At 37.8% G+C, this 18437-nt stretch overlaps 1 protein-coding gene across 9 annotated transcripts in view; it reads right to left on the bottom strand.

The window, feature by feature from the left end:
* OPHN1 (oligophrenin 1) overlaps nucleotides 1–18437 on the bottom strand; it is a 593829-nt gene that overhangs the window by 60841 nt on the left and 514551 nt on the right. For all 9 annotated transcript variants that reach the window (XR_009350083.1, XM_059158456.1, XM_059158455.1 and 6 more), the window contains exon 21: nucleotides 1319–1645. Coding sequence is in view for 8 of the 9 variants with exons in the window: in XM_059158456.1 (XP_059014439.1) it covers nucleotides 1319–1645 (327 nt within the window). In the remaining variant the exon portion in view is untranslated. The remainder of the gene's footprint in view (nucleotides 1–1318; nucleotides 1646–18437) is intronic.

Raw genomic sequence — 18437 nt, forward strand, 5'->3', positions numbered from 1 at the left:
GTATCAGATAGTTAATATTTTAGGACTTGTGGGCAATAAGATCTCTGTTGCTACTACACAATTCTGCTGTTTTAGTGTGAAAGTAGCTTTACACAATATGTAAATGAATTGTTGTGCATCTGTTGATGGGCACAGAAATTTGAATTTCATATAATTTTCATGTGTCATGACATATTATTTTTCTTTTGATATTTTTCAGTGAAGATCATAGTTTGCTAAGCTCCGATATAAGTCTCAAGAGAGTAGGGACCTTATGTCTTATTCATTCTTATGTCCTCAATACCAAGAATGGGGCTAGACAAACAGCAAGTACTCGATAAATACTTGTTGAATAAATTATTCTTACTATTTTTAAGTTCTTATATTTTCTATATTGTGAAAGCCTTAAATCCTTTCTGGAACAAGACAGGATAAAAATCAAGGCACATTTTTAGAAGGTCATCTAGCTAGAAAGTAAGAGTCACAATTTGGGTCTGAGCTTTTGTGATATCAAAGTCCATATTCTGTCCATTATATCATATTAGCTTCATGGAATTATGTACCACCCTCCAGATACCCTCTGGATTAGCCCCCAACCTCCAAACATGAGTCTCGAATTAAATTTACCAAAGTCAGCCACATCTTGGATTTGTAATTTAGAAAGTCCAGAGTTTTGCAGAAGTTGTGCCCGTTTGTCTGTATTTTGACTAATCTGAAAAGTGAGAATGAGAAACCACTAGTTCATGAATTTCAAAGCTTCTTATATGAATTGATAGTTCTGAATTATTGGAAATAACACAGGCTTTGGTACCTGCCACACTTGGTAAGACTGAGATTCCAGCTCTGCCAGTTAGTAACTGTGAACCTTTGGCAAGTCACTTAGCTCTAGGATCCTCAGTTTTCTAGTAGGAAAGAAAAAGAGTAATGTGTTCTTCACAGTAAGGTGAAGGATCAGAAATAATTTGTCAATATCTAGTTCAGTGCCAGGGATACAGTAGATATTCAATGGCAAAAGCAGCAATAATAACATTGATAAAAATATTATTATTATTATTAATTTATTTTACAAACAATTAGTGCTTACCTTGTGACAGTCAAACATTGTTCTAAGTACTTGGGATAAAGAAGTAAATAAAGCAGGTCCCAAATCCCCACCCTCATTAGCTTTACACTCCAGTGATTATTGTGAATGGTTTTTATGTTCTTACCCACAATTCCAATATTAGTGACAGTAAATTGGAACTAGATTCCTATTTAATTATCTCCAACCTCAGAAAGATCTTAAGATGCAAAATTGCTGGTTTCAATTCTGATTCCAATGGAATTCTCAAGCACTTACCCTCCTTATGGTGAGCCAGGGGCCGAGGAGCTGGTCTCTTTATGTGGAAAGAGGGGACTTTTGTGGGCCCAGTGCCTGGTACAGGTCCATTGGTGGCCTTTGGTATGGACTTGGTCCCACCATCCTGCAGCCTAGACACCAGCTTCCCTACATCCACTTCAGGACAGGACTCCAACTTGCCGTCTGAAACAGACCAGTTGCTTGGAGACTTCCTCCCAGTGTCAGATTCCCCACTCCTCTGAATAGGCAATTTGGGGTATTGTGGTAGCCTCGGGGGTTCTATACTGCTGGTGATAATACCATTGGGTGTTTGATGTTGGATTTCATCTAGGAAAAGGTGGTGCAAAGAGGGAAGATTAATGCTAACTTTATTGCCATTTCATTTTTATAAATGTATATATAATATCAAAGAATTTTACACATACTCAATGGAGTTATTATTGTGGGACAAATCACTGATAACTTGCATAATCAGTCTCTACCTACCCCAACCCATGTGGAGTCACAGATCCTATCAAATAGGGAATTCATTACAAGATGAGAGTTTGGTTTTCACCACAACTTAGTAAAATCATAATATACCAAGATGCTTTATTCAAAGAGATATGTAATTTAGTGAGAAGAAGGGCCATATGTACCCCAATGTTCATAGCAGCAATAACCACAATTGCTAAACTGTGGAAAGAGCCAAGATGTCCTTCAACATGGATAAAGAAGATGTGGTCCATATATGCAATGGAATATGACTCAGCCATCAGAAAGGATGAATACCCAACTTTTGTATCAACATGGATGGGACTGGAGGAGATTATGCTGAGTAAAATAAGTCAAGAAGAGAAAGTCAATTATCATACGGTTTCACTTACTTGTGGAGCATAAAGAATAACACGGAGGACATTAGGAGAAGGAAGGGGAAAATGAAGGGGGTAGATGAACCATGAGAGACTGTGGACTCTGATAAACAAATTGAGGGTTTTTTGTTAAAGATTTTATTTATTTATTTGACATCACAAGTAGGTAGAGCAGCAGGCAGATACAGAGGAGAAGCAGGCTCTCCACTGAGCAGAGAGCCTGATGTGGGGCTTGATCCCAGGACTCTGAGATCATGACCTGAGCCAAAGGCAGAGGCTTTAACACACTGAGCCAACCAGATGCCCCCAAATTGAGGGTTTAAAGGGGAGAAGGATGAGGGGATGGGGGAACCAGGTGGGTATTAAGGAGAACATGTATTGCATGGAGTACTGGGTGTGGTACATAAACAATGAATCTTGGAACACTGAAAAAATAAAATAAGATTATTTATAAATAAATAGATAGATGATAGACATAGATGGATGGATGGGTCTTAAGAGTCCCCAAGTATAACCCTGATCTTTTTAGGAGACATTAGTCAATCCTTAACTATTTCTATTTCTCTCAAAAGTAATTTGTTAAAATCTCTCAAATTTAAAGTTAAACAACAGAATTTAACTTCATTCTCCACCCTCATGAAGAAACCTCCAACTAGCCACTTTATGTTCCTCCCTTAGCTTTTGTGGTCCACAATTTTCTGTGACAATAGTATCTACTTTACCGTTGTTATGAGTCTTACTTAAGACTTTGAGACTTTAATAACAGCCAAATTAACCCACACAAACATGAAAAATTTTAAAAACTATTTTTAATTTAAAGAGATTCATAGAGTCCCTTAAAGCTTTTAATCCCTGATTGAGAACTGCTGTAAGGAAACTGTCACATTTCTTCATAATAGAAAACCTAGATTAGAGTGCAGTGGTTAAGAATAGAGGTTCTTGGATGCAATTGTAAATGGGATTGACTCCTTAATTTCTCTTTCTTCTGTCTTGCTGTTGGTGTAGAGAAATGCAACTGATTTCTGTGCATTGACTTTAGATCCTGACACTTTACTGAATTCCTGTATAAGTTCTAGCAGTTTTGGAGTGGAGTCTTTTGGGTTTTCCACATATAGTATCATATCATCTGCGAAGAGTGATAATTTGACTTCTTCTTTGCCGATTTGGATGCGTTTAATTTCCTTTTGTTGTCTGATTGCTGAGGCTAGGACCTCTAGTACTATGTTGAATAGCAGTGGTGATAATGGACATCCCTGCCGTGTTCCTGACCTCAGCGGAAAAGCTTTCAGTTTTTCTCCATTGAGAATGATATTTGCGGTGGGTTTTTCATAGATGGCTCTGATGATATTGAGGTATGTGCCCTCTATCCCTACACTTTGAAGAGTTTTGATCAGGAAGGGATGCTGTACTTTGTCAAATGCTTTCTCAGCATCTATTGAGAGTATCATATGGTTCTTGTACTTTCTTTTATTGATGTGTTGTATCACATTGACTGATTTGCGGATGTTGAACCAACCTTGCAGCCCTGGAATAAATCCCACTTGGTCGTGGTCAAAACCATAAGATACCTAGGAATAAACCTAACCAAAGAGACACAGAATCTATACTCAGAAAACTATAAAGTACTCATGAAAGAAATTGAGGAAGACACAAAGAAATGGAAAAATGTTCCATACTCCTGAATTGGAAGAATAAATATTGTGAAAATGTCTATGCTACCTAAAGCAATCTACACATTTAATGCAATTCCTATCAAAGTACCATCCATCTTTTTCAAAGAAATGGAACAAATAATGCTAAAATTTATATGGAACCAGAAAAGACCTCGAATAGCCAAAGGGATATTGAAAAAGAAAGCCGACGTTGCTGGCATCACAATTCCGGACTTCAAGCTCTATTACAAAGCTGTCATCATCAAGACAGCATGGTACTGAGACAAAAACAGACACTTAGATCAATGGAACAGAATAGAGAGCCCAGAAATAGACCCTCAACTCTATGGTCAACTAATCTTTGACAAAGCAGGAAAGAATGTCCAATGGAAAAAAGACAGCCTCTTCAATAAATGGTGCTGGGAAAATTGGACAGCCACATGCAGAAAAATGAAATTGGACCATTTCCTTACACCACACACAAAATCGACTCAAAATGGATGAAGGACCTCAATGTGCGAAAGGAATCCATCAAAATCCTTGAGGAGAACACAGGCAGCAACCTCTTCGACCTCAGCCGCAGCAACATCTTCCTAGGAACAACGCCAAAGGCAAGGGAAGCAAGGGCAAAAATGAACTATTGGGATTTCATCAAGATCAAAAGATTTTGCACAGCAAAGGAAACAGTTAACAAAATCAAAAGACAACTGACAGAATAGGAGAAGATATTTGCAAACGACATATCAGATAAAGGACTAGTGTCCAGAATCTATAAAGAACTTAGCAAACTCAACACCCAAAGAACAAAGAATCCAATCAAGAAATGGGCAGAGGACATGAACATACATTTCTGCAAAGAAGACATCCAGATGGCCAACAGACACATGAAAAAGTGCTCCATATCACTTGGCATCAGGGAAATACAAATCAAAACCACAATGAGATATCACCTCACACCAGTCAGAATGGCTAAAATCAACAAGTCATGAAATGACAGATGCTCGCGAGGTTGCGGAGAAAGGGGACCCCTCCTACCCTGTTGGTGGGAATGCAAGCTGGTGTAGCCACTCTGGAAAACAGCATGGAGGTTCCTCAAAATGTTGAAAATAGAACTGCCCTATGACCCAGCAATTGCACTATTGGGTATTTACCCTAAAGATACAAACGTAGTGATCCAAAGGGGCACGTGCACCCAAATGTTTATAGCAGCAATGTCCACAATAGCCATACTATGGAAAGAACCTAGATGTCCATCCACAGATGAATGGATCAAGAAGATGTGGTATATATACACAATGGAATACTATGCAGCCATCAAAAGAAAGGAAATCTTGCCATTTGCGACAACATGGATGGAACTAGAGCGTATCATGCTTAGCGAAATAAATCCAGCAGAGAAAGACAGTTATCATATGATCTCCCTGATATGAGGAAGTGGTGATACAACATGGGGGCTTAAGTAGGTAGGAGAAGAATCAATGAAACAAGATGGGATTGGGAGGGAGACAAACCATAAGTGACTCTTAATCTCACAAAACAAACTGAGGGTTGCTGGGGGGAGGGGGTTTGGGAGAAGGGGGTGGGATTATGGACATTGGGGAGGGTATGTGCTTTGGTGAGTGCTGTGAAGTGTGTAAACCTGGTGATTCACAGACCTGTACCCCTGGGGATAAAAATATATGTTTATAAAAAATAAAAAATTAAAAAAAAAAGAATAGAGGTTCTTGTTAGTTAAATGAGACTTGAGAAACATGTTGAGCAGTTGTAATACATATATCTTTTTGGATCCTGATTTTAAAAAAATATGGAGTATTTGAACATTGACTAGATAGCACTCTTAAGGAATTACTGTTTGTTTTGTTTTATTTTCTTTTAGGTATGATGATGGTATTTTAATTTTGGTTTCAAAAAGTCCTTATCTTTTAGAGATATATATTGAATAATTTATGGATGAAATACATACATGATGTCTTGGCTGGGGATATGGGTAGGAGTACAGATGAAATAAGAATGGGCATATGGGTGGTAAATGTTGAAGCTGGGTGGTAGGCACATGGGGAGTACATTATACTTTTTTTTTTTAACTTTGGTTTATGTTTGAAACTCTTCATAGTAAAATGTTAAAAGAAATGCAGGCTTTGGAGTCAGATAGCCAGGTTTGAATCTCAGTTATGCTTTTTATCAACTGTAGGACCTTAAGCAAATTCATAATCTCTCTATACCTCAAGTTTTCTCCTCAGTAAAGTGGAAGTAATAATAGTAACTACTTTATGAGGTTGTAGTGAGGGTTACATGAGATTGTATACTTACTTCAGTGCCTGGGACATAATAAACACTCTATAATTGTTAGTTATTATTTATGCTATTATGCTCTAAAAGGGCAGTGAAGCAAGAGATTTTATGTGGGAAGGAAGGGCTAAGATTTGCTGCAAAGACTTTCTCCCCCAGAGAACTTTCTTCTCCTTGAGAACTTGTCACCAATCAGTGCTGCCACCATTATAGGGATCAGGGACCAAAGGATTCCCTCTATAGTTTCCCTACTCTGTACCAAGGTAGGTATATAGTCCTGCTTTTATTAATTCTAGCACAATTGCTGTAAGAATAGAACATTCAAGCAAAAATTCACTAAAGGATCACAAATAATAGTAGGGACATAAGCACAAAGGAGCCATGTTAACTAGATCACATGCAACTAGACATGCCTTAAGCCTGAGGTAGCTTGCAAAGCTCTAGCATTTAGGAGTAACCCTAACCACATTTACCCTCTCAGAACAATGAAGGGAACAGTGACATGAATTTTTTCTCTCATGTGCCTAAATATTTTTAGGCCCCAAACCTCAGTTACATGAATACTTTCTTCTAACTTCAGAAGACACCACAGGGGTTGGCTGTTCCCTACAGGCCATAACAGCATTGTTACCATCTCAGTACATTTAGGGAAGTCCAATCTCATAAAGATGATCCACATATACAGTCTCAGAGAGGTCACTACTTTCCACATGAGAAAGGATCATTTCCTGACTCAAGGAAATAGGGGATGGAATGATAGCAGCAATGGGGACTCTGAATAAGACCTTCTGCCAAGGGAAACTAATTCTAGGTTCTGGAATATGCTGAATTATTATTGACAAAATGAGAAAATGGTGATGATAATAATGATAGTGATGATGATGGTAACAGATACCATTATTTGAGCACTTTATCTGCACTAAGTCCTGTTCTAAGTGCTTCACAAAGATTATCTCACCATTATCTTCAAAACTACTCTATAAAGTAGTGAACCCTTAGTCTCATTTTACAGATAAGGAATCTAAGACTGATACAAGCTCAATGTCACAAAACTAATGCGGCAGAACCAGTTTTCAAAGTCTGAAGTCTGTTTCCAGAGTCCACTCTTCTTGAAGAGAGTTTATTCCACTATAGATAATAAGAATTTAGTGTCATTCTCTTTCTTTAACCAGCCATCAATTTCCACAGGAAAACACATAGAACAGCTTCAGAAACTGCAGAAAACTGGGAATGGATCAGGACTGACAGGGAGGGCTCACAAATAGGTAAGTAGCCAATAGAGGGGCCTCTCTTCTATGTGTGGGTAAGTGGTAGGAAGAATCTTCGAGATGTAACATACTAGTGCAGCAGGAGAAAAATAATAGTTACTATAAGACAAGTAGAATCATGCAAATAAGTGCTATGAGGAGGACCTGCTAATTCTGTCTGCAGGGGCTTAAGAAGGTTTTGTAAAAGAGGTACCATTTGAACTGGGCCTTGAAGTAATGCAATAGGTAGAAAAGTAGGAAAGTGAATTTCAGTCAGAACAATTTGGAGGAGTGAAAGATCATGGTTCACCAAAGATTATGCTGAGTGAAGTAAGTCAAGCAGAGAAAGCCAATTATCATACGGTTTCACTTACTTGTGAAACAAGGAATAACACAGAGGGCATTAGGAGAAGGAAAAGAAAAGTGAAGTGGGGGAAATTGGAGGGAGAGAGACCAACCATAAGAGACTGTATACTCTGAGAAACAAACAGGATTTTAGAGGGCGGGGGAGGGGGGGTGAGCCTGGCTGTGAGTATTAAGGAGGACATGAATTGCATGGAGCACTGCCTGTGGTACATAAAAAGAATCTTGGAATACTGAAAAACTAAAATGAAGTTATTTTTATATAAAATAAAATAAAATATAAAAATATTTTTAAAAATATAAAATAAAAAAATTTTAATTTAATTTAAAATATTAAAAAATGTGATCAGAGCCTCAAAATCACCTAATCAGGATAATTGGAAGATGGCAGAGGAGTAGCAGGCTGAGGTGACATCAGGAAGGAGGAGATCAGCTAGATATTTTATCAAACGATTCCGAACACCTACAAATCCAACAGGAGTAAAGAGAAGAAGAGCAGCAATTCTTGAAACAGAAAATCAACCACTTTCTCAAAGGTAGGACCTCTGGAGAAGTGAATCCAAAGTGACAAGAAGATAGACCATGGGGGTAGGGGCCAGATCCTGGCAAGTGGTGGAGCAATGGAGCACAAAATCAGAACTTTTAAAAGTCTGCTCCACTGAGGGACATCGCTCCAGAGGCTAAGCCAGGGTGAAACCCACACAGCAACAGCGTGGTCGCAGGTCCCATGGGGTCACAGAAAGATTGGCAGAGTCTGAGTGTCACAGAGCTTGCAAGTATTAGAGGGGGGAAGCCGGCTACAGAGACAGAGCCAAGGAGTGAGCTCTCAATTGGGGGGTTACCTTAAACTGTGATCCATCACACAGCCAGACCACTGCTCTTTGAGCAGGGATCCCACAAGATCTGGGGAGACCCCCCCTGGACGACTGCAGGGATCTGCTGGGTTTGGAGACACCAGACAGGGCTGTGTGCCAAAGACAGAGACACTTGGTCACAGGCTGGGTGAGCTCAGAGCATGGCCGGTGGCCAGGGAGATGGGAGTGACTAGGTGCTTTCTCGGAGGGCACACTGAGGAGTGGGGCTCCGAGCTCTCAGCTCCTTCAGGCCAGAGATTGGGAGGCCACCATTTTCATTCCCATCTTCCATAACACTATGGAAAATGTTCATGGAACAAAAACTCCCAAAACTGAACCCCAGCAGATTACTTAGCCTGGCCCCTGGTAAAGGTGGTGCAATTCAGACTCGGGCAAAGACACTTGAGAATCACCACAACAGGCCTCTACCCCAGAAGATCAGCAAGAAATCCAGCCAAGACCAAGTTCACTTACCAAGGTGAACAGCAAAATCCGAGAGGAGGAGAAGGCAAAGCATGGAATTCATGGCTTTCTCCCCATGATTCTTTAGTCTTCCAAAGTTAATTAATTTTTTTCATTTTATTTTTTTCTTATGCTAAAAGTTTTTTAACTTTTATTCTTTCCTTTTTTACCTTTTTTAACTAATTTACCTTAACAATACCTTTCATGAAAAAAATCTTTTTGATCCTTCATTATTATAGTCCTATTTTATACTTCATTGTATCTAAATTTATTTTTTGTATACACATAGGGTTTTTCTTCCAAAAAAAATTTGGGATACAACTTTTAATAGATCAAAATATACCATAAATGAAGCACAGGGCTTTGCTCTAGTATCCAGCCTGAGCAAATTCTCTCCACTTTCTTTTTCTTTATTCTCCAAACCAACTTATCTTAACTCCTTTTTTAGAAAATTTTTTAAAATTTTCATCTTTATAGTCATATTCCATCTCTTCATCGTGTTTACCCTTCTTGTGTGTGTGTGTGTGTGTGTGTGTGTGTGTGTCTGTGTGTGTATACATATATATATTCATTCTTTAAAATTTTGAGAGGTAGTTTCTTCTAAGAGACCAAAATACTCCAAAATTAAGTGGGTGACTCTGTTCTATTCACCAGTCTAATATATATTTTTTATTTTTTATATTTTCTCAATTTTTTCCCCTGAACTTCTTTTTTTAAAAGATTTTATTTATTTATTTGACAGACAGAGATCACAAGTAGGCAGAGAGACAGGCGGGGCGGGTGGCTCCCCACCAGGCAGAGAGCCTGAAGTGGGGCTCGAGCCCAGGACCCTGGGATCATAACCTGAGCCAAAGGCAGAGGCTTTAACCTGCTGAGCCACCCAGGCGCCCCTCCTGAACTTCTTTTTACCGTCTTTCTTCCCCCCATGATTTGAATTCTCTTCTTATTTGGATAAAGCACATTTTACTGGGGTATTTGCCACCCTTTTAGTATTTTATTCTCTCCTTCATATATTCTTACTTGGATAAAATGAGAAGACTAAAAACTCACTATAAAAGAAAAAGAGCAAGAGGCAGTACCGAAGGCTAGAGACCAAATCAATATGGACATTGGTAATATGTCAGATCTAGAGTTCAGAATAATGATTCTCAAGGTGTTAGCTGGGCTTGAAAAAGGCATGGAAGATATTAGAGAATACCTGTCTGGAGAAATAAAAGCACTTTCTGGAGAAATAAAAGAACTAAAATCTAACCAAGCAGAAATCAAAAAACCATTAATGTGGTGCAATAAAAAATGGAGGCTCTTACTGCCAGGATAAATGGGGCAGAAGAGAGAATTAGTGATATAGAAGAACAAATGACAGAGAATAAAGAAGCTGAACAAAAGAGAGACAAAAAACTACGAGACCATGAGGGGGAGAATTCGCGAGATAAGTGATACCATAAGACGAAACAATATTGAAATAATTGGGGTTCTAGAAGAAGAAGAAAGAGAGAGGGGTTCAGAAGGTATATTGGAGCAAATTATTGTAGAGAATTTCCCTAAAAGCATCAAAATCCAGGAGGTGCAGAGAACCCCCCTCAAAATCAATAAGAATAGGTACACACCTGTCATCTAATAGTAAAATTTACAAGTCTTAGTGACAAAGAGAAAATCCTAAAAGCAGCCAGGGACAAGAAGTTTGTAACAAAAAATGTTAAAAATATTAGATTGGCAGCAAACTTATCCACAGAGACCTGGCAGGCCAGAGAGAACTGGCATGATATATTCAGAGAACGAAACGAGAAAAACATGCAGCCAAGAATACTATATCCAGCTAGGCTACCATTGAAAATAGAGGGAGGGATAAAAAGCTTCCAGGACAAACAAAGCCTAAAAGAATTTGTAAAGACCAAACCAGCTCTACAGGAAATATTGAAGTGGGTCCTCCAAGTGAGAGAGCCTAAAAGTAGTAGACCAGAAAGGAACAGAGACAATATGCAATAATAGTCACCTTACAGGCAATACAGTGGCACTAAATTCATATCTCTCAATAGTTACCCTGAATGTAAATGGGCTAAATGCCCCAATCAAAAGACACAGGGTATCAGAATGGATTAAAAAAAATCAATATGCTATCTACAAGAAACTCATTTTAGACCCGAGGACACCTCCAGTTTTAAAGTGAGAGGGTGGAAAACAATTTACCATGCTAATGGACATCAAAGGAAACCTGGGATGGCAATCCTTATATCGGATAAAGTAGATTTTAAGACAAAGACTATAATGAGAGATGAGGAAGGATACTATATCATACTCAAAGGGTCGGTCCAGCAAGAAGATCTAACAATTTTAAATATCTATGCCCCTAACATAGGAGCAAACAACTATATAAACCAATTAATAACAAAATCAAAGAAACACATCAACAATAATACAATAATAGTAGGTGAGATTAACACTCCCCTCACTGAAAGGACAGATCATCTAAGCAAAAGATCAACAAGGAAATAAAGGTCTTAAATGACACACTGGACCAGATGGACATCACAGATATATTCAGAACATTCCATCCCAAAGCAACAGAATACACACTCTTCTCTAGTACGCATGGAACATTCTCCAGAATAGATCACATCCTGGGTCATAAATCAGGTCTCAACTGGTATCAAAAGATTGGGACCATTCCCTGTATATTTTCAGACCACAGTGCTCTGAAGCTAGATCTCAATTACAAGAGGAAAATTAGAAAGAACCCAAATACATGGAGACTAAAGAGCATCCCTCTAAAGAATGAATGGGTCAACCAGGAAATTAAAGAATTGAAAAAATTCATGAAAACAAATGATAATGAAAACACAACAGTTCAAAATCTGTGTGTCACAGCAAAGGCAGTCCTGAGAGTAAAATACATAGCAATACAAGCCTTTGTCAAGAAACAAGAAAGGTGTCAAATACACAACCTAACCCTACACCTAAAGGATCTGGAGGAAGTACAACAATGAAAGTCTAAACCCAGCAGGAGAAGAGAAATAATAAAGAGCATAAATCAATGAAATAAAAACCAGAAGAACAATAGAACAAATCAATGAAACTTGGAGCTGGTTCTTTGAAAGAATTAATAAGATTGATAAACCCCTGGTAAGACTTATCCAAAGGAAAAGAGAAAGGACCCCAATAAATAAAATTATGAAAGAAAGAGGAGAGATCAAAACCAACACAGAAGAAATACAAACAATTATATGAACATATGTGACAATCTGGAAGAAATGGATGCATTCCTAGAGACATATAAACTGCCACAACTGAGCCAGGAAGAAATAGAAAACCTGAAGAAACCCATAAACAGTAAGGAGATTGAAGCAGTCATCAAAAATCTCCAATCAAACAAGAGCCCAAGGCCAGAGAGCTTCCAGGGGAATTATATCAAACATATAAAGAAGAACTAATTCCTATTCTCCTGAAACTGTTCCAAAAAATAGAAATGGAAGGAAAACTTCCATACTCATTTTATGAGGCCAACGTTACCTTGATCCCAAAACCAGACAAAGATCCCATCAAAAAAGAGAATTACAGACCAATATCCTTGAGGAACACAGATGTGAAAATTCTCACCAAAATACTAGCCAATAGGCTCCAACACTAAATTAAAAGGATTATTCATCACGACCAAGTGGGATTTATTCCAGGGCTGCAAGGTTGGTTCATCCGAAAATCAATATGACACATTAATAAAAGAAAGAACAAGAACCATATAATACTCTCAATAGATTCTGAAAAAGCATTCAACAAAGTACAACATCCTTTCCTGATTAAAACTGTGCAAAGAGTAGGGATAGAGGCTACATAGCTGAATATCATCAAAGCCATCTCTGAAAAACCCACCGCAAATATCATTTTCAATAGAGAAAAACTGAGAGCTTTTGCGCTAAGGTCAGGAACACGGCAGGGATGTCCATCACCACTGCTATTCAACATAGTACTAGAAGTCCTAGCCTCAGCAATCAGACAACAAAAAGAAATTAAAGGCATCCAAATTGGCAAAGAAGTCAAACTATCACTCGTTGCAGATAATATGATACTATATGTGGAAAACCCAAAAGACTCCACTTCGAAACTTCTAGAACTCATTCAGGAATTCAGTAAAGTGTAAGGATATAAAACCAATGCACAGAAATCAGTTGCATTTCTTTACACTAACAACAAGACAGAAGAAAGAGAAATTAAGGACTCAATCCCATTTACAATTGCACCCAAAGCCTACCTAGGAATGGTTGAGATATCTAGGAATAAACCTAACCAAAGAGGCTAAGAATCTATCTCAGAAAACTATAAAGTACTCATGAAAGAAATTGATGAAGACACAAAGAAATGGAAAAATGTTCCATGCTCATAGATTGGAAGAACAAATATTGTGAAAATGTCTATGCAATCTACACGTTTAATGCAATCCCTATCAAAATCCCACCCATTTTTGTCAAAGGAATGGAACAAAGAATTCTAAAATTTATATGGAACCAGAAAAGACCTTGAATAGCCAGAAGAATGTTGAAAAAGAAAGCCAATGTTGGTGGCACCACAATTCCAGACTTCAAGCTTTATTACAAAGCTGTCATCATCAAGACAGTATGGTACTGGCACAAAAACAGACATATAGATCAATGGAACAGAATAGAGAGCCCAGAAATAGACCCTCAACTCTATGGTCAACTAATCTTTGACAAAGCAGGAAAGCATGTCCAATGGAAAAGAGACAGTCTCTTCAACAAATGATGTGAGAAAATTGGACAGCCACATGCAGAAAAATGAAACTGAACCATTTCCTTATACCACACATGAAAATAGACTCAAGATGGATGAAGGACCTCAATGTGAGAAAGGAATCCATCAAAATCCTTGAGGAGAACACAGGCAGCATCCTCTTTGACCTCAGCCGCAGCAACTTCTTCCTAGGAACATCGCCAAAGGCAAGGGAAGCAAGGGCAAAAATGAACTATTGGGACTTCATCAAGATCAAAAGCTTTTGCACAGCAAAGGAAACAGTCAACAAAACCAAAAGACAACTGACAGAATGCGAGAAGGTATTTGTAAACGACATATCAGATAAAGGGCTAGTATCCAAAATCTATAAAGAGCTTAGCAAACTCAACACTGAAAGAACAAAGAATCCAATCAAGAAATGGGCAGAGGACATGAACAGACATTTCTGCAAAGACATCCAGATGGCCAATAGACACATGAAAAAGTGTTCCACATCACTTGGCATCAGGGAAATGCAAATCAAAACCACAATGAGATACCACCTCACACCAGTCAGAATGGCTTAAATTCACAAATCAGGAAATGACAGATGCTGACAAGGATGTGGAGAAAGGGGAATCCTCCTACACTGTTGGTGGGAATGCAAATTGGTGCATCCACTCTGGAAAACAGCATGGAGGTTCCTCAAAAAGTTGAAAATAGAGCTACCCTACAACCCAGTAATTACACTACTGGGTATTTACCCTAAAGATACAAATGTAGTGATCCGAAGGGGCACGTGCACCCAAATGTTTATAGCAACTGTACACAATAGCCAAACTATGGAAGGAACCTAGATGTCCCTCAACAGACGAATGGATAAAAAGATGCAGTGTACATATATACAATGGAATACTACACAGCCTTCAAAGGAAACAAAGTCTTGCCATTTGCAAAGACATGGATGGAACTAGAGGGTATTATGCTTAGTGAAATAAGTCAATCAGAGAAAGACAATTATCATATGATCTCTCTGATATAAGGAAGTTGAGAGACAGCATGGGGGTTTGGGGAGTAGGAAAAGAATAAATGAAACAAGATGGGATCAGGAGGGAGAAATCATAAGAGACTCTTAATCTTACAAAACAAACTGAGGATTGCTGGGGGTAGGGGGGTAGGGAGAAGATGGTGGGGTTATGGACATTGGGGAGGGTATGTGCTATGGTGAGTGCTCGGAAGTGTGTAAACCTGGCAATTCACAGACCTGTACCCCTGGGGCTAATAAAACATTTATGTTAATAAAAAATTAAAAAAAATAAAAAACGTAAAATAAAATTTAGTGTGGCTTGGGCACAGTAACTTATTTTAGATGAAAAGTGTGTGTAGTTGGAGATGAGGTTGTTAAGGTGGATTGGGAATGTATCATTAAGGCCATAAATGCCATGTTTAGGGATATAAACTTTATCACTGGGTTAAAGAGGTTATTTTTGGGCCGGGAAGTGGCATTATCACATGTGTTTTTAGAATATCACTTTTGGGTCATATTAAAACATAGGAGTAGAGAGACTAGAGGTAGGGAGGCAAGATAGGAAACTGCTGATGAGAAGGATCTAAATTAGAATACCAGCAGCAAAGAGAGACAGAGTCAAGAGATGTAAAGAGTGGAATGGACATTGTTTAGATATGTGGGTGTGCAGGAGTCCGTGATGTTGGTGAAAAGACTCACTGAAATACTCTATAGAGTGGAATAACAAGTTTGGGAGTGAAATAATGAAATGTTGCTGGTAAAGAACAGTGGTGAGTAGGATCAATGGCTTCTCGGAAGAGTGTTTAGACACTATGTAGTAGACAAATGAGTTTTCGAATGAGGTGGATGCAAATTGCTGCTCTGTCATTTAGAAACTATGTGGACTTAGCAAACTACTTACCCTCTCTGAGCATCCAATGATGTCACTACAAAATGGATCTCAACTTACCTATCTTAAATGGGAAGTCATAAGAATTAAAGGTGTATGGATTCACATCCACTTATGACAGCAAGAATTAAAAAGATAACAAGATATAGAAACAATTTAAGTTTCTGCTAACAGATGAATGAAGAAAATATAGCTATATAATCACATATATGAATATTATTCAGCCTTAAGAAAGGAGGCTATCCTGCCATTTGCAATGATATGGATAAAACCCGGAAGACATTATGCTCAGGGTAACAAGGTAGACACAGAAAGGAAAAAAACCTGCATGATCTCATTTATATGTGGAACCTTAAAAACTCAAATACACAGACTTGCATTGATTCTGTAGATAATCCTTCCAATACATGAACACAGAATATCTTTCCATTTATTTATGTTTTTCTCAATTTCTTTCATCGATGCTTTCTAATTTTCAGTGCACAGGTCTTCAACTCCTTGGTTAATTTTATTCCTAAATATTTTTTGATGCTATTGTAAATGGCATTTTTTAAAATTTCTTTTTCTTTCTTTTTTTTTTTTTTTGATAGTTCATTGTTAGTATATAACACAAGTGAATTTTGTATGTTGATTTTGTATCCTGTACTTTGTTGAATTTGCTTATTAGTTCTAACAGTCTTTTGCTGGAGTCTTTAGAGTTTTTTATTTATTTTATTTAAAAAATATTTAATTTACTTATTTGAGGGAGAGAGAAAGAGTGAGAGCAATCGAGAGAGAGCGTGCACAAGCAGGGGGAGTGGCAAAGGGAGAGAAGATGCAGGCTTCCCACTGAGCAGGAAGCTTGACCTAGGGCTCAATCCCAGGACCCTGGAATCATGACCTAAGCTGGAAGGCAGATGCTTAACAAGTTGAGCCACCCAGGACCCCCTAGGATTTTTTTCTATATAAGAGCATACCACCTACAAACAGACAATTTTACTTCTTGCTTTCTAATTTGGACACTTTTCTTTTTTCTTTTTCTTGACTAACTTCTCTGGCTAGGACTACAATATTATGCTGAATAAAAGTGGAGGCAGTGGACATCCTTGTTCTTGATCTTTCTAAGATCAAGAGCTTTCAGCTTTTCACCTTTGAGTATAATATTAGCTGTGGGTTTGTTATATATGGCCTTTATGATACCAAAGTACATTCCTTCTATATGTAATTTGTTGAGAATTGTTATCATGAAATAATTTTGATGAATATGCTTTTTTCTGGATCTACTGAAAAGATCATATAATTTTTATCATTCATTCTACCAATGTGATGTGTCCCATTTATTGTTTTATTTATACTGAACCATACTTGTACCCATCCTAGGGATAAATCTCACTTGACCATGGTTCAAGATTCTTTTAATCTGCTGTTGGATTCAGTTTTCAAGTACTTTGTCAAGGATTTTAGCATCTATATTCGTCAGGGATACTGGCCTACAATTTTCCTGTTTTATATTGTCTTTCATGGCTTTGGTACCGAGGTAAGCCTGGTCTCAAAAAATGAGATAGGATTGTTCCTTCTTCTTAAAGATTTGCAAGGGTTTTAGAAAGATTGGTATTAATTCTTCATTAATGGTTGGTAGAATTCTCCAGTGAATACATTAGACTGTGAAGCTTTTCTTGGTTGGGAGGTTTTTGGTTGCAATTCATCTCCTTACTCATTATTGGTCTATTCAGTTTTTCTATTTATAATTCAGTCTTGAGAGCTTGTATGTTTCTAGAAATGTATCCATTTCTTCTAGCTTATCCAACTTGTTGGAATTTAATTGTTCACAGTTGTCTCTTTATGAATCTCTGAATTTCTGTTGTAATGTCTCCTCTTTCATTTTTAATTTTATTTAAGTCTTCTCTTTTTTTCCCTAGTCTAAATAAATGTCAATTTTCTTTGTCTTTTTTTTTTTAAAGATTTTATTTATTTATTTTACAGACAGAGACACACAGAGATAGAAGGAACACAAGTTGGGGGAGATCTATCTGTTGATAGATATCTAGGCTTTTTCCATATTTTGGCTATTATGGACATTGGTGCTATATAAACATTGGGGTGCATGTGCCCCTTCAAATCACTATGTCTGTATCCTTTGGAAGAATACCTGGCAGTGCAATTGCTAGATTGTAGGGTAGTTCTATTTTTAACTTTTTGAGGAACCCCAATACTGTTTTACAGAGTGGCTACACCAGTTGGCATTCCTCTTTCTCTGCATTCTCACCAACATTTGTTGTTTCCTGACTTGTTAATTTTAGTTATTCTGACCAGTGTGAGGTGATATCTCATTGTGGTTTTGATTTGTCTTTCCCTGCTTCTGAGTTATGTTGAACATTTTTTCATGTGTTTGCTAGCCATTCGTATGTCTTCTTTGGAGAAATGTCTCTTCATATCTTCTGTCCATTTTTTAAAAATTGGATTTTTTTTGAATGTTGAGTTGTATAAGCTTTTTATATATTTTGGATACTAACCCTTTATCTGATACATCATTTGTGAATATCTTCTCCAATTCCATAGCTTGCCTTTTAGTTTTGTTGATTGTTTCCTTTGCTGTGCAAAAGCTTTTTATCTTGAACTCCCAATAGTTCATTTTTGCTTTTGTTTCCCTTGCATCTAGAGATGTGTCTAGCAAGAAGTTGCTGTGTCTGAGGTCAAAGAGGTTGCTGCCTGTATTCTCCTCCAGGATTTTGAGGGATTCTTATCTCACATTTAGGTCTTTAATCCATTTTGAGTTTATTTTTGTGT

Source organism: Mustela lutreola, chromosome X, assembly GCF_030435805.1.
Source record: "Mustela lutreola isolate mMusLut2 chromosome X, mMusLut2.pri, whole genome shotgun sequence".
Taxonomy (NCBI): Eukaryota; Metazoa; Chordata; class Mammalia; order Carnivora; family Mustelidae; genus Mustela; species Mustela lutreola.